This window comes from Papaver somniferum, chromosome 2 (assembly GCF_003573695.1).
Source record: "Papaver somniferum cultivar HN1 chromosome 2, ASM357369v1, whole genome shotgun sequence".
Classification (NCBI taxonomy): Eukaryota; Viridiplantae; Streptophyta; class Magnoliopsida; order Ranunculales; family Papaveraceae; genus Papaver; species Papaver somniferum.
In genome coordinates, this window is record NC_039359.1 from 63,491,023 (window position 1) to 63,515,074 (window position 24,052).

At 35.9% G+C, this 24,052-nt stretch overlaps 2 protein-coding genes and 1 non-coding gene across 3 annotated transcripts; 1 reads left to right on the forward strand and 2 right to left on the reverse strand.

Moving 5' to 3' along the window:
- Positions 1-13,209: 13,209 nt before the first annotated feature.
- On the reverse strand, positions 13,210-14,120 carry LOC113353419. Its single transcript, XM_026597024.1, has 2 exons — positions 13,627-14,120; positions 13,210-13,544 (listed from the first exon to the last, which is right to left on the reverse strand). The coding sequence occupies exons 1-2, from the start codon at positions 14,047-14,049 to the stop codon at positions 13,362-13,364; spliced, it is 606 nt and encodes a 201-aa protein (XP_026452809.1). The 5' UTR covers positions 14,050-14,120; the 3' UTR covers positions 13,210-13,361.
- Positions 14,121-14,159: 39 nt separating this feature from the next.
- TRNAK-CUU lies at positions 14,160-14,232 on the forward strand. Its single transcript has one exon. It is a non-coding gene; the product is annotated as a tRNA-Lys (tRNA).
- Positions 14,233-17,342: 3,110 nt separating this feature from the next.
- Positions 17,343-18,155, reverse strand: LOC113351221 (F-box protein CPR1-like). The gene has a single exon (XM_026595246.1). It carries the CDS (start codon positions 18,153-18,155, stop codon positions 17,343-17,345), a length of 813 nt encoding a protein of 270 aa, XP_026451031.1.
- Positions 18,156-24,052: the final 5,897 nt, after the last annotated feature.

The window sequence follows — 24,052 nt, forward strand, 5'->3', positions numbered from 1 at the left end:
TAGATCAAAATTTGGACGATGATTAAGGTTGTCTTTTACCTCCGAAGTGTTTGACCATTAAAAACTCTTTCACCTTCACAAGGTTTGTTTAGGTCTGACTCACAGATCGAAATCTGACTCGATATTCTGATTCATCCGAGTCAGATGCAGATCGTTGTCTTTTTATTGTTTGATGTATGACTTGACTCGGTTCATATATTTGACTTGTTAGGCACGTATATGACAGGAATTAAATTTTAAAAATTTGAATTAGATCTAAAGAGTTAGATTCAGATGAGTTAGATAAAGACAAGTCAATTAAGGTAGAAAAAAAATACTTGTCTTTTTGTCGACCTGACTCGAGAACTGAATTTAATTTGACGTCCAACTCCGTCCGAGTCAAAGGTTAGTTGTTTTTCCATTTTATGGATGTTCGATCGGGAATCTGATTCGACTCATACATCGTAGTCAGATCCGATTCTCAGACTATAAATCCTTTGCTTTTCCATTTATCGAATGTTTAATAGGGAGTCTGATCATACGTTTATTTGGGTCAAGTATCCAAAAATACTTCATATATGATCCGATGAACACATATTTAAACGAATTCAAATGAACTATCTAATCCGCCGGTTTTATCCTGCTTTTAAGGGAAACTCTTATGGCAATGGCCAAATCCATTTTTTTGTTGAGCCAGGTGGATGGCCAAACTGGCTTTTCCACTATGGTAAAGCACTGGGCGTTAGATGACTAAACGCGCGTGCTTGAGACAAACTTGGGCACTGGACAGACAAACTCGAGCGCTGAACTGACAAACTCGGGCGTTGAACAGACAAACTCTGGAGATGGTCCTATAAACGCGCGTTTGTGATATCAACGCGGGTGTGGGATACAACGTCTCCAACGTTCATATCTCCAACCGCCATAATTCCAACGTCTATATTTTCAAAACCTATAAATTGGATTAAACTCACTTCATTTATGTTACACCACCACTATTTCCTTCTTCTAAAACTCTTCTAAATCAAAAAATTTTGATTCAATATGAGCAGTCTTTTAAAAAAAGCGGTCAATAGTATAAAGAAGAAAATAGATCGAAGAAATGAACCGGCACCGCTGCCTACCACAGGTGTAGATTTTTCTCAAGATCGTGAAGTAGAGTTTTCTGCACCGAGTGTCGTTGTTGGTCCATCATTAGTCCAAGGTCATGTGTCGGGCATCAAGATTGGTCTGATGATTATTTTTATATGAGAGGTGGATTTTCAGAGGTAAAGGCTATTTATGAAGTTTTATCCCCTGGAGTCCGACAAAGGGTTGACAGATATCCCTGGCGTGCGCTTTATAGTGTGAAGGATATAAGACACAACAACAAAATTTTGAAAACAATGGTATAAAGATGGTGGGCGACGACGCACACATTCCATTTCATTATTTTGAATTTGGTAAGCTTGTTTAACTTAATTTAAAATATATTTTTTAAATAATTATTAAATAATCAAAAGAATTAATCATAGTTGATATTATACTTGTAATATGAATTACGCCCCTTTATTTGTATTTCATTTGTGGGATCCCAAGTGGAATAGGAGAGCCGCCACCATTCAACGCTGACTAATGGATATCAAATAGTAAATGGGAGAAGCTTTTTCCCTCGTTTTTGGATTCAGAAATACCTGAAAATAAAAAACAATTTAAAGGAGGTGGGATTAGATGTTCAGCGTTGAATCTTTTCCTAATCCAACCCAGAGCATGTAGATGACTATCCTGAACTCGAAAGGGCGTTTATCTTATGGGTACCGAGTCGGATATTCTTTCCAAACTCAACTAATATTGCTCGTGTTGGTTGGCTTCAAGCGTTAGAAGATCTTGACAAAGCACCAGATTATGGCTGGGGATCTGTAATTTTAGCAGAATTGTACTTTGCACTGGATGTAGCGTCCATGGGCGGAGATAACTTCACTGGTTTTTAGGGCATCATAGAGGTAAATATCAAAATTATTATTTTAAAATTTAAATAATTTTTATGAGCAAATGTATATTAAGTCAAAATACTAAAATTATGGAGTAATTTGCAGTATTGGTGGTATACCTACTTCTGTATTGGTAAACCAATCCTTAAAGACGCTACCCAAATATTTCCAATGTTGATATGTACATCTCGACCAACTTAGCGAAGGGCACTGGCAACGACATCTTGAGTTCCAGTTTTGTTCAGAGATTTCATCAGATGACTCGGAGCCACAACAACGTCGTTGTTCACCCTTACATTGATTTTCCTGAGTATCATGCTGATGTTGGACGAAGTATTCTTGATTATTCTCTGCGTAGAGTTGTTTTATACACTCCGCATTTAGATAGAGGGGTTTGGTACCTGGGAGAAAGACTGCAGTACCAAATGCAAGGTATATATGCAATTGCAATTAACCCGCCACAACAGATACAAACCTCTTGATCAGATTCTCATCGGCTGAGAAGAACCAATTGGGCGAGGTATGAACTAAATACAGAGATGAATATTATTGAAGCGGATTATGTCAAATGGTACAAGTAGATTGTGAAGCCTGTAATTGGGACACACAACATGCACATCTATTTCTTTGATCTCCCAACGTTAACACGCCTGTCCCATGATGCAAATATCGTTCTTAGCCAGCCACCTCCAAAAGAGCCATGTTTTATGACTTATCCCACCATGAGTGCAAGTTCTTCATCATCTTCGTCAAATTTTCCCGAAACTATTTGGGAGATGCCAAGTATTACTTCACAAGTTGAGCCAACCACGATCCTCATTGTTTCCCAAGATATGGAATGTGATTATCCTTACAACAATGTGACTGCCAGTGAGGGAGAGTTGAGGAGCCAACTAAACAATTTGCATTGTCTGAATCGACAAATGAGGGCTACACACTTGGATGTGTGTCGGAAATGGCACGAGAACTTAATGTTTGGATTGAGTCCACCAACTATAAATGATGATGGGAGGCAGTCAAATGATGATGGGCGGCAGTAACAGTCTTCCGATTCCACCAGGAGCAACAGATCATTCAACGATAGTGATGATACAGTGGTGGGAGAAACACAAGTACGACATAGTTCTTCTTCACCACACATACGACAAAATAATTCTTCACCAAAAACCGTGCTTGTATCTCAACATCAAGTATTTCGGCTAGATCCTAGGCGCATTTCATCCTCATTCTCGCCCTACAACCCAAATGATAGCTGCTACAATGTTACACCACTACCACAACAACAAAAAACATCTTATATGCTTGGAGGACCGAGTGCACCAAGTGCTTTCCAACAATCGCCTAATGCTTTCCAATCGCCTAATGTTGGTCACCCAGGTTTATCGACATATGCACATTTATTTAATATGTTGGAAAATGGGAATGTCCCAGGTCTATCCCCAGGTCTTGCAGAATTCTGGACTCCAGAAAATAACAATGGGGGAGCTAGCGATGAGCGACGTTAGAGAGATTGTAATTTTTAATTCTGCTACATTTGCAAATTTAGTTTTAAAAGTACGACGAATTTAATTAAATAAAATTACATATGTTTAAAATTAAGTGTTTTACATTAGCTTCACTGAATTACGACGGACTACATTAGCTTTAAAATTAAGCGTTTTACATTAGCTTCACTGAAGTACGATGGACTACATTAGCTTCAAAGAAGGGGTTGAAACTGTTCAACTCTTTTAGGATTTCGAAACATTTTTCGAAAAGCCATATTTTTCATCTTCTCCATTCAGCCAAAGATCTTGTTACCATCTCAGCATCGGTTTCACCTGTCAGTCTATATCGATTGGCTTGTATGGTTAAAGATACAAACTCACTTCCTTCCTTCTTAATTGTATGAAAATGATTTTCTATGTCGCATATAGCACGACGACTCGGATTTACGGGTGTGACTGCAGAACCTGTCGTGAATAACCGCCCAGAAATCCACCCATGGATAGTTTGCTGAAGCAAGTTGAATAAATAAAAAAACATAGTTTCTGCAAATAGATTCATCTTCTTCTTTAGTATACGGAGCGCGCCGAACTAACAAGGGACGAGACATGTTCAAGAAGGTGAAAATTTTGTTGAAGTTGAAGAATTTTTTTAAGCTCAGAGAAGAGTAAAGAAGACTAGATGTGTGAATGTGAATTTGGAGTTGAAATGAGGAGTATTTATAGAACTCAAAGATTATAGCCGTTAGATCACAAGAGTTTCCAGCCGTCTAGATTCAGCCGTTGGCGCTTCTATGGAAAACGAGGCGCTGGAAGGACAAGCTCTGGCGCTCTAATCAAGAACGCGCGCTGCAAAGACAAGCAACAACGTTGTTGTCTCAAACGCGGGCGTTTGAGGCAAGCTCGCCAGTCCAATCATGAAACACCCGCTACATCCTCCAACTCAATGAACAAACCAACAAATTTATTGATTTGAACATCCATTTTTCATTTTTGTTAAGTCCATAGTGGAAGTAAAATGAACAAACTTGATGGTTTGTTCATTTCATACGAACTGCTCCAGATAATTTCAAATTAGATGAGTCAGGTACCCACGAGTTAATTGAGCTAAAAAGAAAATCTCTTTTCTAAAATGAAAAGAAATGGAGATGAAAAAAGACCACTCCCTGGTGCTAGACCCCAATGAATGAACAGAAATGGCGATTTCGTAGTTGACCAAAACTTTGAAGTGGGATTCTTTCATGTAAATGACTGGCCACCCAATAACTTAGAAAAAATCATCATCACCTCGTCTTTACTAAAAGGTAAAATTAACTTGGTTATTATAATATTATTATCAACAACATCAATCCTAATCAAACAAACAAACAAAAACTGTCAGTGAAGCTTATTTATGGCGGAATTTTGTAAATCAATGTAAACTAATATATTGTCGGATTAAGTCTATTCTCCCATAATGGAATTGACGTAGTAGATTTACAAATTGGAATATTTGGAACATTGAACGGTAGACGAAAATATTGCCAAATTTTGAGGTAAGCTCTATATATTCTAAGAGTGTCTATTTTTGTCACAGTGCCGGAAATTGAACTTGACTTTGATCAATTTCTTGCCTAACCACTCATGAGTCATGAGCTAAATCTTCATACCGCCTAGACAAATAAGGTAAAAGAAGACAAATATTTTCTTTCATCATATAATCTCTCACAGACCTTTTCAATACACATCTTGTGACACTAATGCTAGTTCCATGCACATTCAATCCGTAAAACACCAAAAGAATATAATAATTTTACACAAATGCATGTTGAAATATATTTTCACCTTTTCTTGACTGAAATTGAAGTCCATGTGGAAGCCGTGTGGAAATTTCATTTACGGATAAAAAAAATATAGAACCTATCTATGAGTATTATCATGGCCCCCACGGCTGGACCACATTCTCGACCACACTTGACTCTTGAGCACGTTTGCGGCCATGGATATTGTGGACACACGACCCAGTGAAAATACCAGGACCCTCAGCTCGTTGATTCCTCTGAACGTTGATATTTTTGGCATGTTTATGATAGTTGTCATTGTTTAGATGTGGTTAAATTTTTCCCACTTGTAAGAGAATAAAAGACGAGGTATTGAGATGGGTTGAATAGCATCTTCCATTCTGCGTTTGGGACTACGAATGAAACCATATCGTGCTTTATTTGGATTTCCTCTTGAAGGTCCATCATAACATATAAGGATGAAATTTGGATCACGCAGAAAATTACCCCATTCTCATTTTTCTTTCCATCGACAAACGTAAAAATTCATTAAAAAGCTTACAGGGAGTAAGCAAAATCCAAAGCAACAGAAACTACAATCCTCAGACAGACCATACCCAAATACAGAGAATCAGTCTAAACCAGCGAAAACAAAGGGAACAACCAAGAAAAAAAAGCTACCAATAGATAAAACTTCCCTGCCCAGACTCTAGGAAAGTTAAATTACAAAAAATTGTCCCCATCTGGACTGAGAAATTGGGTCAATTGTCCAAATATTTTTAAAACATGGTTATAATGGACGAGTAAAAATTAGTATGGGTTAGATGGACACCAAATAAAAATAGAAAGAATGAATCTGGATTCATTCGGGCTTAAACTTAAAAAATAGCGAGGGTGAAACTGGATGCATCCGGATGTAAATTAAAAAATAAAAAAAAATATTTCAAAATGGGTAGAATGAAACTGTTTACATCCTGATTATTTTTACATTCCCGTCCATTTAAACAGTATCAAATTTTACATGTCTTTTTCACCCAAAAATTGTTGTTATTGGGTTAATTGACCAATTTTGTGATCTTGGATTTCACATTTTTTGGAGAAATCCTCTTCAAAGCTTCTAAATTTTTGCACCAATAGTAAGATTGTGCTTTCACTTTGATGATGACCTGTTGCACTTCAAATAACTCCCCATTAAAGATTAAATCATTCCTAGACATCCAAATAGTCCATGCAATCTTAACAAAAAGAAACGGGTAACTACCCCCTTCTAGCCATAGTCTATGGCGAGTTCTATACCAACCCTAGTTCGTAACAGGGTAGGAAACGAGTTCGATTTCCGGTTGCTGGAAGAAAGATAAAGTCTGACCTGCCAAAGCGTGAGTCATGACTCATGACTGACCTCTCGTCGACCATAATTGATGTGAGTTATGGACTATACGGTCGTTTTGGCTCTATGATGGGACTCTTGAGAATCTTTAAACATTATTTATGGGATAACTTCTTGCCTACTGGCTACTAGGATGTTTTATTTGTCTACGGAAATTGTAGGAATTCTCAATCCATACTAAAAAAAGTTTTTGACTTCGATGTTTCTTTATCCACCGGCGTCTGGCTTGTCAGGGATATCTTGACTCCAAACTTCTCTTAAGAGTAAGTCTTATGGTGGAATCCAAACTATTCCAAGTGTGAAAAAATCATGAAATGTCAAGTCTAGTAGTGGTTTTCAAGTTGGGGTCTTCCACAAAAAATCCAAGTAAGGTTCCGCGGTTTGTGGGATCCATCTGAACGCCAATAAAAATAGCGTTAAACGCAATTAAGAATGGAGCTAAAAAAAACGCAATTAAGAATTGCGTTTTTTTTATCCGTAGATTTAAAATGAGTTGTTGAAATCTAACGGCTGAAAAAAAAACCTTCATTTTTAATTGCGTTTTTTTAGCTCCATTAAAAATAGCTTTTTTACTATTCCACCATTCCATTTGCGCTTCCATCCACAATTTTAAGTACTGAGGTGGCGTGGAAGATGGATGGATTCCACCATAAAACTTACTCTAATGAGAAAAGTGAAACCTTATCTTATCCAAAGCATCCAACAAAACTTTAGTCATAGTAATAGTATACGCCGATGTTTTACAACCAAGCCGGAAAGAAACGCATTCACAGCCGAATTAGCGATTCAAATCATGTCATGATGATCGTCGTACAAAAAAAATAATTAGAAAATTTTCTTTCGTAACAGTAAATAACTAACAATTAATTATAGAATATAAACAAATTATATTGACTTACGATTGACTTATTTAGGCAGACATCTTAGTCATGCGTTCACACTTCATCGACTAATCGTGATTGTGGTTGAGTGACACTAATTTCATTTTTAAGTCAAAAGTAGATCTTTAAATTACTTATCGACTTTAGTACTAAAGCAATCAATATCTACACTAATATTTTACCTATAACGATGGATAATTATGCTAAGGTCAATCGGCAATTAATTATTTATTTCTTGGGGAAAACAATTGCCAATTAATGTTAGTATGGCAGTACCATGGAGTATACTCATCAGGTAAAACCGACCACTTTTCTAGGTAACTAGTACAACTGCGGTCAATGTGGGAGGGTCGAATGAAGAAGAATCCAAAGACGGGTATGTCTGTGACTACTTTCGTCTCGTTTCAAAAAAAGAGATATTTTTGCCTTGTTTCATAAAAAGTGATATTTTTGTTCAGTTTCAGAAAAATAATACTTTCTTCCCGTTTAAGAAAATTTGATACTTTCGCTCCGTTTCAGAAACGGGGCAAAAGTATCACTTTTACTGAAACGGAATGTGCAAGTATCATTTTTCCAGAAACGGAAAATTAGTTGATCCATAAACCAAAATATGGTTGTATGATGTGTTATGCATCCTTTGTGGTGGTTTGCATAATGACTATGTAATCAATTTTCGAAAATTGCGTTTAAAGTGAAAGTATCACTTTTCTTGAAATGGAGGGAGTACATACATAATTTTTTGTTTTTTTTGAAGCTTGTACATACTTTTTGTTAGTTAGAATGGAAAATTAGTTGATGTATAAACCAAAATATGGCTACATAAAATATTATGTAATCTTTGTGGAGGTTTGCATAATGGATATACAAAATGAATTTTTCTTAAAAACTCTAAATTTGATAGGTTATTTGATGTTTGATACTTACATTTTGTCCAATATTAGTGTTTGGTCTAACATTTGCCCAACTTAGTATTTGGTACCTGGACTTGACATTGACCTTCTTTGACTAGGTTTTAATTAAGTTTGCAAAATAAATTATATTGAGTTACAAATGTACCCTTGTTGTGGCTTAGGATCCAACAACTCTCTGATAAACCAATGAACTGACGGTCCTGATGATTTGAGAACACTCGTTCTTTTCTCAAAACCAGTCGCATTACTGCTGCTGCTCTTTTATATCCATTTCAAAAACCTTCATTGTTGTTCCTGATTTTATACCTATGGTAGAGAAGAAAACTTAGATGACGTTAAGGCATAGTAGTGATGGAATTGAACTTAAATCTGGAAAAATCTGATTCCGTGGAGAACATCTGGTAAATCAGAAACTTCCACCTAAAGTCAAAATCATAATCTAGGGTTTTGTTATAGGAGTAATGGCGTCTTCTTTTTTTGACCAAATTGGTGAAAAAAACAAACGTTTGAAGAAATTGTTTCCTCCCTTAAAACTTGCTCATCGAAAAATTATTGCTCTGCTTCTCCATCTCTTAGCAAATCGGAAAGTAAACATTAAATTTTGTGATAAACATTAAAAAGTTCTGGGCATATTTCGATTCGGTTTATTTACAAAGTTGAATGAACAAGTGTAACTGAAATTAGGGCAAAAATTGAAGGATGCTTGGGTTGATTTGTATAAAAGGTATGTAATTGAGCTTAAACTCATGACAGAGGGATACTGTTTACATAAAATTCAATGAGAATTTGGGGATAAGAGATGAGCAAGTGTGATTGAGATAAATTACATGGTTAGATCCAAGATTGAATGATTACTTTTGAAGATTTTGGTTGAAATTGGTGTATAATTCTATTATGGATGAATTTAATTTATTAGTGGATGAATTTTGAATTTACTTTGTTGATCGTGTAATCGACTTAGTACCGCTGTTCTTTCTCAATGGAGTTTGCAATATTTATTCGACTGTGGAGGTGGAAGAAGAAAGTACAGAGTCATGTCCATGTTAAGAGAAAAGTAAAGGGTATTATAATAAACTCGTATAATAATTTCATTTTATATAAATTTTTATAATAATTTCTAAACAGAAATCAAAACTTAACTTAGTCAACGAGAGTCAACGTTATTTTCATGTACCAACCCCTAAATTGGACAAAAGTTAGACCAAATACTAATGTTGGACAAAACTTAAGTACCAAACACCAATTAACCCAATTTGATATTGTTGTTTGTCCTCATTGCGTAAATTTTTTTATAACCTTTCCAGTGAGATAAAATTTGTAAAATTTCAAGGCACGAATTTTGGATATGTTATATTAAAGTTTTCTTTCCAAATATACCTCCTAAAAGAATAAGATACATAAGGAAAACAAGGATACATAAGGAATTATGTGAAAAAGCTTCACCAAAAAAATACCTCACCAAATTCAATCTTTTTATCAAATTGAATATTTTTGTCAGGTTTCAATTTACAAAAAAATGGCCATAAAAGGGACTCCCTTCTTTCGGGCCGTTCGATCGGTCGGTCAGCCCAATTAAGTACCTTATGATTCAAGCTTACCTACCTTGGTTTTGGCATTGCAAGCTTGCTATGAAAAAGAAGAACATTTTTTTTTGGTTTATACACGTTTTTTGATATGGAAATATTTAGCCAAAGGTTTAGGAGGACCACGTGGATTAGATCGAGCAGCTGGAGCGCCTCAAATAGCATGGAGTATCGATCAGTGGCGGATTAAGATTCTGCGTAAGGCTAAAGAGCACGTTCGCCTTCTCTTGACTCGTCTGGATCTGATTGAAATCACCTGACTCTATTAAACTCTGATTCAATATGTTTGTTTTTTGAATCAGATCTAACTCAAAAATATGTGTCAGTGGTTTGTTCCTATAAGTTACGGGTATTTTATTACCTGATTTTAACAGATCTGAATTAGAGGTTAGGTTTGACTAAGATCACGAATCAGACGTGATTCAAAATAAAAAGCAAACGATCTGAATCGAACTGAATTAGAGGCCGAATCAGATATAGACCCCGAGTCAGCAGAAAGCAAACATGCTCTTAGGGGCCGAAAGATAAAACCAAAGATGAGTTTGCGCGGGTATGGCTCTGGCATGGGATGGGATCTTACTAATGATGAGTGTGTAAAGAGAAACCATGACTGGCATGATTTTGGCCACTCAAGCTACAAGTTCATGGCCACTATACGTGTTTATGGTAGTGTTTATGTTGCCATTTATTCACCGTCTCTTTTATTACCGTGAAACACAATGATCGGTCAGTGTCTTACTGTCGAAATTGTATTGGTGATTAAGGTGGAAGAAGAAACAAAGAACAAGACAGAAGCTATAGAACTGGTCAATCACTGGTGGTGGGTCGTGGCAATGTTTACGAGTACTCTGTATCTGTTGACGACTTCACACTATCTTTTCTTTGTGTCCATATGTACATGAATCTGTCATCATCTCTAAGATAATATCTGTTCTGTTTTGTTCATATGGAGTTTAGCCATAATGTCAAAACAGTAGCACTCAAACCTTTTAGGGTTTGGATATTTTTTTAGGATTTGGATCGAAGTTCAGATGTACAAGCTAATCAATCTATGGGTTGCAAATCTATATACTCTACAACAATGCATATGCACTACATTAGGAAGCCACGGCGATGGTTATTAAAGTAGTGGGGAAGGTATCTTTATGAATCATCATCTAGCAATGAACTTTGCAACGGTTAATCTCCCTTTATTCTACTTTTGCTAACTTTCTTTTGCCGGACAATATGGATTGATGTCGGGATTTATCACCTTGTAGCCGCATTGAGGTGAATATTATATGAAAAGTGCCTATTTGACTCTGTTCTTTGCTTTTCTTTTTCTCAATTACACGGGTATACTTAAATAATGCCCCCTTTTATATAAAAGTTCCACACATGCATGTCACGAGCAGTTAAATGTCGACCCCAAAAAAGAGCATATAGTGCTAAGCCAAATGCAAGACATTTCCGATGCTTGTGATTATTGAGGTGTTTTATGAATCGACATAGCTATGTTTTTCAGTCAACCAAGCCATAAAATTCTTTCAATTTCGTGTTATATATATTTTGGAATTGCTCGAACATAAACTTTAAATCAAGAATAAATAAGTAGTAGAAAATTGTACCGACTTGCGATTGACTTGAGGCACATATAATACTGTACAACCATTAATTTCAGCTTCGAATTGCTTAATGGAATCGGAAACAAAGGAATAACCCCTCTGGCATCTGTTTCTTCTTGATGGCTTAAAGGAAACGGAAAGGATGTGTATGGGGTCGTTGATTTGGATGCGAGTCATCATTACATTTAGACAATATAAGTGAAACAAAATGGAATTTTTATTTTTTTTTCTTTTGCGAAATTGTTTGGATTGTCACTGTACATTCTCGAGTCTCGACCAACTTGTACGAGTATAGTTATATTGCTATCCACGTTGTTGATGCAACAGTGCCACAAATCAAACAAATATCCCTGATTTGACTGATCGACCCACGTTATCCTTTTGTTAGTTTAGAGGCTATCACTTATTTTCCACCAGAAATTACAAAAAATCAGTTTCGCAAATCTAGACATTTTTGAATTTTTTGTGGTTCGTATGCACAGCGATGATCATTGTGCACCTGAGTTAAGAACCCAGATTCCGAACTTTAAATGCTGGAGGCGTCGGCCTGTCCTCCGGTCCAGGTGCAAAGTGAAGTGCACAAATTTGCCAATATTTTTGTATGATAATGAAATTTAATTGAACCTAGTGTCGTTCCACCACTATCACGATTAGTCAGTGTGAACCTAATATTATACTACGATTAAATTGCTTATCGACATGAGCACTAAGCAATCAAAATAATGTTAGTATGATATACGCATCGGAGAATATGAACCCCTTTTCCTAGTAATCATGCACATGATTGATGTCTATATATTAAGTCACACTGATTCAGTAGCGGCGTCGCATTTTCTTAAGTTTTGGACATAATTAACAACTGACCTCATTTGTTGAGACATGGCTCCGGCGCTCTACAGTGCGATGGACTTTAGGCTAAGTTGTATACTATGTTACTATGCATCTTGGGCATGATGATTTTAAAGGGAACCGATGACTGCTGTGACTTCAGCCACTCAAGCTAGCTGCATACTCGTGTAAGTTGGTGATCACTTATACACCTGTTTCTGTTACGGTAAAGCCATGAACTACAATGGCCGGTCATTATTTTACCGTATGTTTGTTAAAATTGTACTGCTGATTAAGATGGAGGGAAAAAAAAGAACAGGACAGAAGCTATAGAACTGGTCACCGGTGGGTCGTGGCAATGTTTACGATCAATCTGTATTTGTTGACGACTTCACACTATCTTTTCTTTGTGTCCATATAAGTACATGAATCTGTCATCATCTCTAAGATAATATCTTTTCTGTTTTGTTCATAAAGTGTTAACGATGATGTCAAAACAGTAGGACTCAGAACTTTTAGGTTTTGGATTCTGTTTTAGGATTTGGATCGAAGTTGTAATCTATGGGTTACAAAATCTAGATATTCTACAACAATGCATATGCACCACAAGAGTAAGCCACGGCGATGGTTATTAAAGTAGTGGTTAAGAATGGCAATGATGAATATCATAGTCTACCTATTATCTTTGCAATGAGTACGTCCCCTTATTCTACTTTTGCCAGACAATGTGGATTGATGTGGGGATTTATAGTCATGTAGCCGCATTGAGATGAATACTATATAAAGAATGGCAATTTTAATGTTTTGACTGTGTATATTTTATTTAATTTCCTCTTTAACATTTTTGCACTTAATACAATAATTAGTACGGCATTCACTGCAACGTTCACAAAGACTAGATAGTTACAGCAAAATACCAAAACGGTAGAAAATGTGACTATAATTGAAGTGCACAACAACATAACATGAGAGAATTACACCCTCTTGTTTCTTGCTGCCATTGGTGGTCTTGCAGTGAGATTAACTGATAACAACGATGTTGTATCGAGTCCATTCAGAATACAGAGTATAGTAAAAACCATGAAAGGTCCATAAAAAACACTTACAAGCTTAGGTGAACCCTTTCCCGATCCTATCAATTCCGACAATATTGCAACCTAAAAACAACATGACTCGAATCAAAATTTACATATATTCGGTGTCGAACTAATTTAAAGATATGGGTAAGAAAATACATACCAAGCTAGTAGAAGCAGAAACGCCATAAGCCAAGCAAGTCTTTTTCACCCAAGATCTTTTCTTGAGAAACCCATAGACACTAGCAATAGCGAGAGGCCATTGAAGAAGAAGTTCAACCCAAGCTAGTCCAACACGAAAATGGGGCTTCTCAGACATCAAATAATCATTGTTTTCTTGTATGTATTTTGAAACCAAGTCGACAAGGAATTTAGGAAAGAATTCAGTGGGTAAAATTATTTGACCATTCAACAATGGAATTTGTAGTGAAAGGAGAAGAAAGTATATGAAGAGGAATCCATTGATTAGCTTCTGGAGAAGCATTTTCTTTCTTTTTTTCTCTGAAATCTGAATCTGTTGCACGGCTCTCTGTGATGGTGGTGTGTTCAATACAGAAGGTTGCGCAGATTCTGCAGCAGACATCATTCTTGAAAATTGAAATCGGTGGTTAGTGCCTAGTGGAATTCGTTGGAAAGCGTGGAGGACTCACTGTTCAGGGGCCGGTAGCTGTTTTGTGTACAATTTAATCATCAGTTGCCCGTCCAGCTCAGTTGGTAGAGCGCAAGGCTCTTAACCTTGTCTCTGTGGGTTCGAGCCCCACGGTGGGCGATATTTTTGTTAATTTTTTTTCTTAATTAATTTTTTGAAGTCATCTACTTGACCAAATAAATGGACAAGTCGAGCTCACTCAATGTCCGCAACAACAGATTCGACCAAGGGTGACAACATATAACTCACTTCTTTTCAAGTTTATATATAAACCTGGATCACCTCGCAGCATAACAACAGACAATTATCGATTTCATAGGCGGCAGAGTCCAAAATAATTGCGTAGCTTTAATTCTCTTCACCTGTATGAGGTTAACAAACTCCGTACATCCTCAAAACTTGATGGGATAACAATTACAGAGCCAACTCCAGATTTCTTGACTAAAACCACACTTCTAAAGAATAAGCTATAATAAACTATCAATATCATGTCCACACAGATAACGTTTTGATGCTAGTAAACCTCTAGATTGTAGTTTACAATCAGTATCTTAAGAGTTTCCATATATTACCTGAGACAAAGGGATCTTTGCCAAACATTGTGAGCCCAATTTACTTTAGGAAACTTATGCCTTATCTTTTCCACAGTAGAAGCAACAGAAAATCTCCCTTTTGGTCAAAAGCCCGTATTAGCTTCATCACCAGAAATTATAGGAAGCACATCACAAGGAATAAAATTCCTCAAAACAGATGGAATACACCGGTCACCATTTTGGATAAGATAACAAACCTTCAACTTTCGAAAGTTTTGCGGAACGAGATCAAAATCAGTTTCTTGAATCAATGCTTTTTCTGAAATCCAAACATCTCACCGGGCAGCTACTTTAGAACCGTTACCAACATCACTTGTCCGTGTCCGTTCTCCGCGGTCCTGAAACTGGAGTTAACATGTATCTGCAATGGGTCTAAAAGTGTCCTAGCACTTCCAAGTGGAAACAACAAGAATCCGTTTACATGTATCTGCAATACCTACATTATTCTGCACTTATTTATTCTCTTTGCTAATAGTATCCACTCTATTAGGCAACTACGAGCAGCTAAAATCTGCAATATCTCCTTAACAACTTGACAAAAGCTGGCGTTTGAGAATTAGAACTCATCGCCATCCACGTCAGCAATAGCCTTCTTCACCATATATGTCTCATACTATCCCTGTGAAACAAGAGCAAGCTCTATGTCTTCTTAGCTTGGTAACGCTCATCAGTGAAGGTGACTAACTCAATGGGGAAAACGTAACAGTCATAATAACATACACAAAACCTGATGGGGCTCGTATCTGGGAACTAATAATAGTGTACAGTAGCAAAAAAGAGAAGAAAAAAATGAAAATCGGAATTCACAGAAGCAAAATCAACCATGGAAATATAACCATTAACAGTGTATTGCTGTGGAAGCTAGACAGGAAATAAAACAAAAGGTTTACCTACATTACAAAGTGCATTTAAGGTTGTTACATACAGAACAATCATCCAAGAAATGGAATGAAAAATAATTTAATTAAAGAACTACCCATTTATAAAAGCATAAATAGCAGTAATTCAAAAAGATAGTTGCGTCATAGTTTCTAGATTTAACCTAACTTACTGAATCAGAACTGTTTCTGACTCGGAGTAATACAACTAGATAGAGAGCTTTAGGAAAGTACATCTGGATATGCAGTTGCATTCATGTTGAATATATATCTATAAGATAAGACATTAACTTGACTAGGCCTAAAAATACTAACGTTTAAGTCATAAAAATATATCTATTATGCCATTTCAGTGAGAGAATATGTCACCATATTTGTTAGTCCCCCCTAAATCAGTTCTTCATCCCACCTGATCGCCTTAAGTCCAGCAAAACGCTCTAAGGCTGGCCTTCCTCTATGCTTGGACAACCTCCTGCGTAACCATAGAATATATGAGTGGTCCATCATTGTTTATGATTTATGCTTCAAAAATTTGGGAAACATGAAACAGAAAATGAATATTTCTTCAAAAATGGTTTACATGCACACAACAGAAATTGGATGTCCTTTAGCGGAATCTTTAAAATTTCTGTCTCCCTGACTTGAGTCAGACAACCAGTAAGGATTACCATTGTGAGTCTGCGACCACAAAATTCTCACCATAACGTTGTAAATCCACATCGCTTTTTCATTACTGTCCACATTGCAACGCAATGTAACAACATTCACAATGCAAAGCAATGAAACAACATTCCGATTCCAAACAAATTCTTGCATTCCACAATGAAAACTCAAGTGCAGTACTAACTTGAATACAATGAACTAGTAATGTATTTTGTGTGGCCAGTCAGGGAATTTCTTGATTCAACATAAATTTTCATACCTAAATTACATCTTCTGATACTAAGCAACACGTCTTGCATTCAAGAATAAACATGTAATTAGTAGAAAGATAGTTTTTCTGCCTCTACAGTATTCTTCAGTAAGAAGAGGAAATGAGAAAACCCTTCAATGGTTACAGACTTGCAGCAGCTGAAGAAAGTCTAATTAAATTTTGGTTCATGCTGCTTTGTAGCACTAAAAAACTATAAAGAATGCACAATGGATGTAACATCGAGAGATAGTTATCGCATCTATAAACATGACTCTTGCTATTATTGTAAAACTTCAAGAAATTAGATGGTTCAAGCACAGAGTTGGTGACAAGAATAGATAACTCAAATTCTATCTAAGAAGATGCATTTCTGTAGAGACTATATGTCACATATTTCACTTCCATTACATGATGTTTTTACGGTTCTAAGTTCTAACATATGGAATAAAACATAAATGAATAGAAGTTACTGAAGAACTGCACGAGGTATGTATTAAAATAAAAACAAGGACTAAATTTCATTTCACCTGTTTCTCTTCTTAGCCATATTCTTCTTCAAGATTTCACTTTTACCTTCTTCCCCAGGGCAGTAATAGTGTTCAGTGAAACCAAGCTTTCCAAATAATTCACTGCTGTAACCATGTTTAAACCCTGGATATTTGTTACTCTAGCAGCTCTGCACTTTGGATTATATAAATTTATGCTACAATTATTCCTGAACATAATTTCACCATTCTTTAAAGACCCGATAAGTTTGGTTTTTGTTATTACACAATTATCAGAACAAGAATCACACAACGCACTCGCAAATGTAACATCATATAGTTTAGCCCAAGTTTCTGTGTTTCAGTAATCTTGCATTGCCCATAACTCAAAATCAAATGTCTCTCCAATACGAACAAGTACGCAAAGGCACTCATCTACCACTCCCACATTTACACAGTAATCTCCAATCTTTTGTATTTCGATTGGTAGTTGAAGTTCTTTGAGTTTCTCTTCACTGATATCCATTGAGAGTATTGTTATCCTATTTGGAGGTGTTTTCCATGTTTCCAGTATCCAATGCACAGCTCCATTGAAAAGCACCCCAGTCCATTGATCAAGTAACCCGTACTTGGATTTAAAAGATTTCCATGAGTTTGACTTTAAAGAATAAATGTAAACTGCTATTAAAAAACCTGTGTATTGACGAATACTCACCAACTTGTAATCGTCATTCTTGTAATCATAACCAAAACCATGACATCCTATACCACAATAAAATGTATCTAATCTTGGTAATCTCTTGAATTCATTTGTGGCTGGATTCCACACAGAAAAAATGCCTTCTTTAAAACCGTATACCAAGCCATCACATGAACCCAACAAACGATGTTCATATGTTTTGCTGGGGAAATCCATCACTTTAACAACAGCATCATCAGATGATAATGAATCATGACTTATGGAACGAAAACTATGATCAGAAAATGGAGCATAGTTCTGAAGCATTGGACTATAGTTGTTTGTTTGTGTAGCAAAACTAAGATGCTGTTTTACAAATTCAGGGTTCGAAATTATAGAATACCAAGACTTGCAAAGGAACTTACATGCAAATGCTGATTTCCCAGGTACCCTCAGAAGAATGTCGAGATAAATCTCTTCTGGTAGACTTGACATTGTTGTATCCGAAAAGAAGAACAAATTGGACTTGTTCAGATTCTAATTTTGGGGAAAAAAGAAATTTTAGGGAACAAAATTGATCAGAGAATCAGATTTTGGGAGAACAAATGACATCTAAATGGTTGTTTATGTGATCTTTTTCCCAAGCTGTCTACTAACAAGCATGATTCCATTTTGAATGCTCAGCAAACTGAGGAAGAAGGGTTGCAACTGAATAAAGACCATGGTTTCTCTTATATGGCTTGGGCCTTGTGGAAATGTCTTGGGCCTTGGGGATAGTATTTGGGACCATGGTTTTTTTGAGAAGGCTGTTTTTGGGCATGCATGAATCTTATTAGGCATACTGAATAAAGACCAAAAAAGGATGTGAAATAACAAAATCAGAAGCCCCCTTAACCAAATTTTTTTTAATGAAAAATGTACCTACGTATTAGTGTTAGTAATCTGGATTAGTGATTAAGATAATTTTTCAGAATTATAAAGGTTTGCTAATGAAAAAATTTGGGGAATTTTTTTTTAAGTTTTTATTGAGAAGGAGAGAAGGAAAAGGAGAAAGTGAGAAAAATTTCCTTTTGATTCAACGGAAGATGAGGAGGCTCATTATTCATCTAAAAAACCTAGGAAAATACACATCAACTACAACAATGATTCCCAAATGGTTGATTTCTAAGATTATGAGAATGATTTTACACAAGCTCAAACTCAAACACAAACTCAAAATGATGATTTTTATGAGCCAAATCCAGATGATGAATACATATATGAGGAACTCAGTGCTTCTAATACACAAGTGCACTTCTATCTTATGCTCAATCTCACTTATATAGCTCGAAATTATGAAAAGTTTGGGTTTTTTCGTCATGGTTTGGCGAACCAGGTTTAGGTTCGGATTAAATCTATGAGCCGAACCAACCAATTGATGAAAAGTTCGGCCCGCTGAAACTGTTTACAACATGCGCCGAACATATATGTTCCAATTCTAACCCATTTGCTAGACACTAGTTCGTCTTATATGAAATTTTAATTTAAAGTCGAACCCACTCCTGAAAGTTCTGGAATAAAAATTGTTAATGGTTCAGCTTATATAATGAAAATCGTATGAGCCGACCTTACAATTAATAATTGTTGGGTAAATATTTGTTACTGGTTCGGCACATATTTAGAATGTCGTATAAGCCGAAACCTTTATATGTTCACGGTTCGGCACAAAATACGATTATCGTATGAGCCGAACATAACTATTAATTTCCCTTTTTAGTATTTAACCTTGTGATATTCTTTGTAGATCGTGCTTGGTGGACCTGTACCCATGGAAAATCAACCTGATCCAGTAGACATAATTCACGAAGATACTAAGGATCACTTCCAAAATGATTTGGTATGTAAGAAGTTTTTGTTTACCTTAATGTTGTCGGAATATTCCGAAGTTTTTCTTACTAATTATTTGTTTTTGAATGAACGTAGAGATGGAAAACTAAACCCGAAGTTCTGGCTTGGGTTGAGGAACACGCGATGAAGATAAATTGTGTACTAGTAAAAAGACAACAAAGCCGACGGGATTGATTTGAAATGATTTGTGAGCGAAGTAGAAGCGGCACTAGCAAGGTTAAAAAAGGTACTGTATATGTTGGGAAGACCGGGAGAAAGAATAGGACGAAGACGAAGAAAAGAAATTTCCCTTTCAAGCTCGTTTTCAACCTCTAGAACAAGAATAATTCCTTGAATAAAGACATGGATTGTCGTCATAACCATCCACGTCCACGTGACCTTCATGGACATGCAAAAGTAGCGGGACTCAAAGCCAACGAGGTCTTAGAAGTTAATAAAATGACACGAGCACGTTTGCCACCGTCTAGGATTCTAAGAAAATTGAAGGCGGACGACAAGAATAACAAGTCGACCATCCAAACTATCTACAATGCAAGAAATAAGATTAAAAGACTCAATTTTCAAGGTAGGATGGTGATACAACAAGTAATGTGGTTAGGGGTGAAGCATAACTATGCTTGCCAAAAGAAGTTGGATGACTTCGGTCAAGTCACACACCTTTTCTTTGCCCGCCCGGAATGCGTCTAATTGGCTTTATGCTTCCCACAAGTTCTGGATTGCACGTATAAGACTAACAAATATGAGATGTCATTGATGAACATTGTGGGGCATACGTCGACAAAGGCACCGTTCACCGTGGATTTTTGTTTCTTGAAAAACGAGAATAAAGAGAGTTGTGTTTGGGGGTTAAAACAATTGAAGTTAATCTTCCGGGAGAGTGCTCTTCCTAAAGTGTTCATTTCCGATCAAGATTCATCGTTGATGTATGCTATTAACAAGATATTTCCGGATGCATTCAATTTTCTTTGTACGTTTCACATATGGTGCAATGTAAGGAAAAAATGCCAACCGAAAACTCAACCACTTAAGTTGAAAGAATTAGAGAATATTTTTAAACTACCGGTGGAGACACGAGTAAAGAAAAAGAAGGAATTCATGAAACAATATGAACATAACGAGATGTTGTGGGGTTGTTTCCATGGATAATGGAAAGCTTTGGTATGGTCAATCACCGAGGATGTCTACGAAGAAAATGTTAAAATGCTTATTAAGCATTGGAAGACCGACTACCCTGACGTCATTACTTACTTGCTCAAAGATGTGTTGGAACCTAATAAAGAAAGGTCCATGTCTTGTTTCACAAATCGTCACAAACACTTCGACAACCAAGCCACAAGTATGGTAGAGTCGGCTCATTATCGGTTGAAGAAGAACCTTTTTGGATGTGTTGACACGTTTTTCACGGTATTTGATGCAATTGATGAATATTTCAAAAGTGATGTTGTGAGAATTAAAGCGGAGTTCCAGCATAACCTTATGTTCAGATACAAGAATTATAATAGTAAATGGCTACGGGGATTAACTCATAGAGTCTCCTTTCTTGTCTTTCAACTCTTCCTTGTTCATATTGTTCTTATAAAATGCCTCCTCTACCTCCCGCTCCCAATTTCTTCTTACCTCCTCCTCCTCGAGGATCGGGAGTTTTAAAAGTAGAAGGCGTTACCTCCATCTTCTTCCTCTTTTTAGCTGCATTGTTCCTGACACAAGTATAAAAGTTATAAGCCTACTCCGAACAACAAAGTAATACAAAATATATAAAATATGGATTTGAAATACCAAAAACTTGTCAACACATCAACAGGTTCGGCTAACCCGAAATAATACATATGAGCCAAACTATGTCTTAAACTTTTGATTATCATATACAGAGAGTGTTCGGCTCATACGTACAAAAGACTTACAAGCCGATTCTATATATTCTGTGCAGAACTAAAACTATCGAATAAGCCGAACCTATACTTATGAATTGAAACATATATTCGGCGCAAAATTATATCATACAAATAAGCCGATCCTATACACTTGTAAAATTTATGAAATTTTAACAACAATGTTTGGCGCAAAACTAAAAAAATCGAATAAGCCGAACCTATACTTATGAATTGAAACATATATTCGGCACAAAATTATATCATACAAATAAGCCGATCCTATATACATGCAAAATTTATGAAATTCCAACACCACATATTCGGCGCAAATCTAATACTATCGAATAAGCCGATCCTAAATATAAGGCTCTATATGACTAAGTTCGGCTCATAATTAATATGTATTGTTAAGCCGAACCGTTCATATACACTTTCAGGGTTCAGTTCCAAGAAAAGTTCGGCGTAAATCTAAACTTCATTTTAAGCCGAACCCTATCCTGTAACCGCCGTAAAACCCTAATTTTTGATGAATTATTCCTATTATACCAATCAAAAACATACAATACGAGATGGGTTTGTATAACTAACCTTCTTATTCTCATTTCAGGAGTTGGTTCTTCTTCACTTTGTTCTTCCGGCTGGATTTGTGCTTGAATTTTAGTTTGTTCTTCACTTTCGAAATCTTCATCTTCAACTGGTTGTTAAATTGATCTATTAGAACGCGATTCTTTCATACGACGAACCATTATATAGTTGAGTTTAATCGTCGATTAACTTTTCACGAATCGACGGTTATCAATTTCGGCGATGAAAAAAAAAGAATAAAGGAGGTTCGACAGATGAGAGGAGAAAGAAGAAGAAAGGTTGGTTTTGAAACTGATTTTTTGGTTTATTGATTTTAGGTTTTTGTATTAGGACAATGGATATATTAATAATTTAAAAGATTTAAGGGTATATAGGTAATTGAACTACCCATAGGGTACTCCTTATAAGGTCACCCAAGTTAGGACTATTGTTTTGTATGCCTAGAAAGATTTAGGTATGCCTAAAAACAACCTTCTATTTCGAGGGGACCATGGTTTTATTAGGCCAACTTCCCTATACTTATAAGGGGTGTCCTAAAATTCGGAAAATACTAATTACTCTTTACCCTACTTTAATGATAACTAACCTAATAACCTCCTAAACCAAGTCATATATAACTAATCTAAATAAATCATTAACCATAACCAACTAATCATAATCATCGGAAATTTTTAGTTTTGAAAAAAAATTATTCTCTTTTTCTTCCCTCTTTTCGTGACGTTACTCGTTCGATTAACCCATCACTTTTAATTCGTTTTTGATTGAAAAAAATCGAGTAAAAATCGTCAAAATAAGATTTAAATGGAAGTTACAGTAGCTTGTTCGGTTAGGAATAGTTTAAAAAATACCTAGTTTGCTAACCGAACACTCTGAAACCAATAACTCGAAGAACACTTCCGCTATTACGAATTTTTTTCGTAACCGAACTCTTGTATAGACAACAAATGATTTGTTTGGTTGGTTCGCAAAAAAAAAAATCCTAACTGAACTCCTCTTTGAAAACCAATATATTGTGTTCGGTTGGTTGGAAAATTTGTCCCCTAACCGAACTCTAGTATAGAGCTACAGATTCTGAGTTCGGTTGGTTCGCAAAAAAAAATTTGTTAACCAAACTCTACTCAGTAAACACATATGTTGAGTTCGGTTTATCCGAGAATTTTTTTTCTCCTAACCGAACTTCATTCTGAAAACTCTTGCATTGAGTTCGGTTTAGTCGAAAATTTATGTTAGAAATCGAACAAAGTAAAAAATCCATTATAACAAATTTCGTCTACCAGCGTCTTCGCAAACATTAGCCGAACTGCGTTTTCAGATAAGTTCGGCTAACTGTTCTTTAGATATTGTAGCCGAACTTGTTTGACCTAGCCAAAATCTACTTAATTTTTTTTTATCATTTTTAGGAAAGTTTTGGACAACTCGAGCAACATTGACGAATAATCTAGGAGATGAAGGTTCTGATTCGGAGCTGCTATCATCACTTGAATCACTCAACTCATATTCACCCATCTAAAAGAAAAAAATCCATGTTCTTCTACTTTACCTTTTCAATAATTCTTCTTCATATAAGAAACCAATTTATTAATTTAACCTCAGTAATCCACTAATAAAATTAACTTAATCATTAAATTAATCACTATACTAACTAATTAGAAATGCATTGAGTGGACAACAACCACACCCGAAAATTCGTTTGGCAATCTGAGTGGACTTACTCCAATACACTTTTTAGATAATCAACTAGACAATCAGACTCAATCTAGATTAAAGTATATCAAAGAGTTTAATATCTCTAACTCTTAATTCAATCCACAATCAGCAAATAAAAATCTTCGAACCTGATTGAATATAAGAGGAATTACTTGAACAGTATCAAAGACCAATGTTCAAGTGTCAATCAATGTAAATCAACTACCAAAGGTTGGATATTCTAATTGATTGATCTTAACGCACAACCTGTGATATTTCAATTATATAACAAAATATAATGCTGAAAAAAATAACACAGACACCAGAATTTTATTAACGAGGAAACCGCAAATGCAGAAAAAC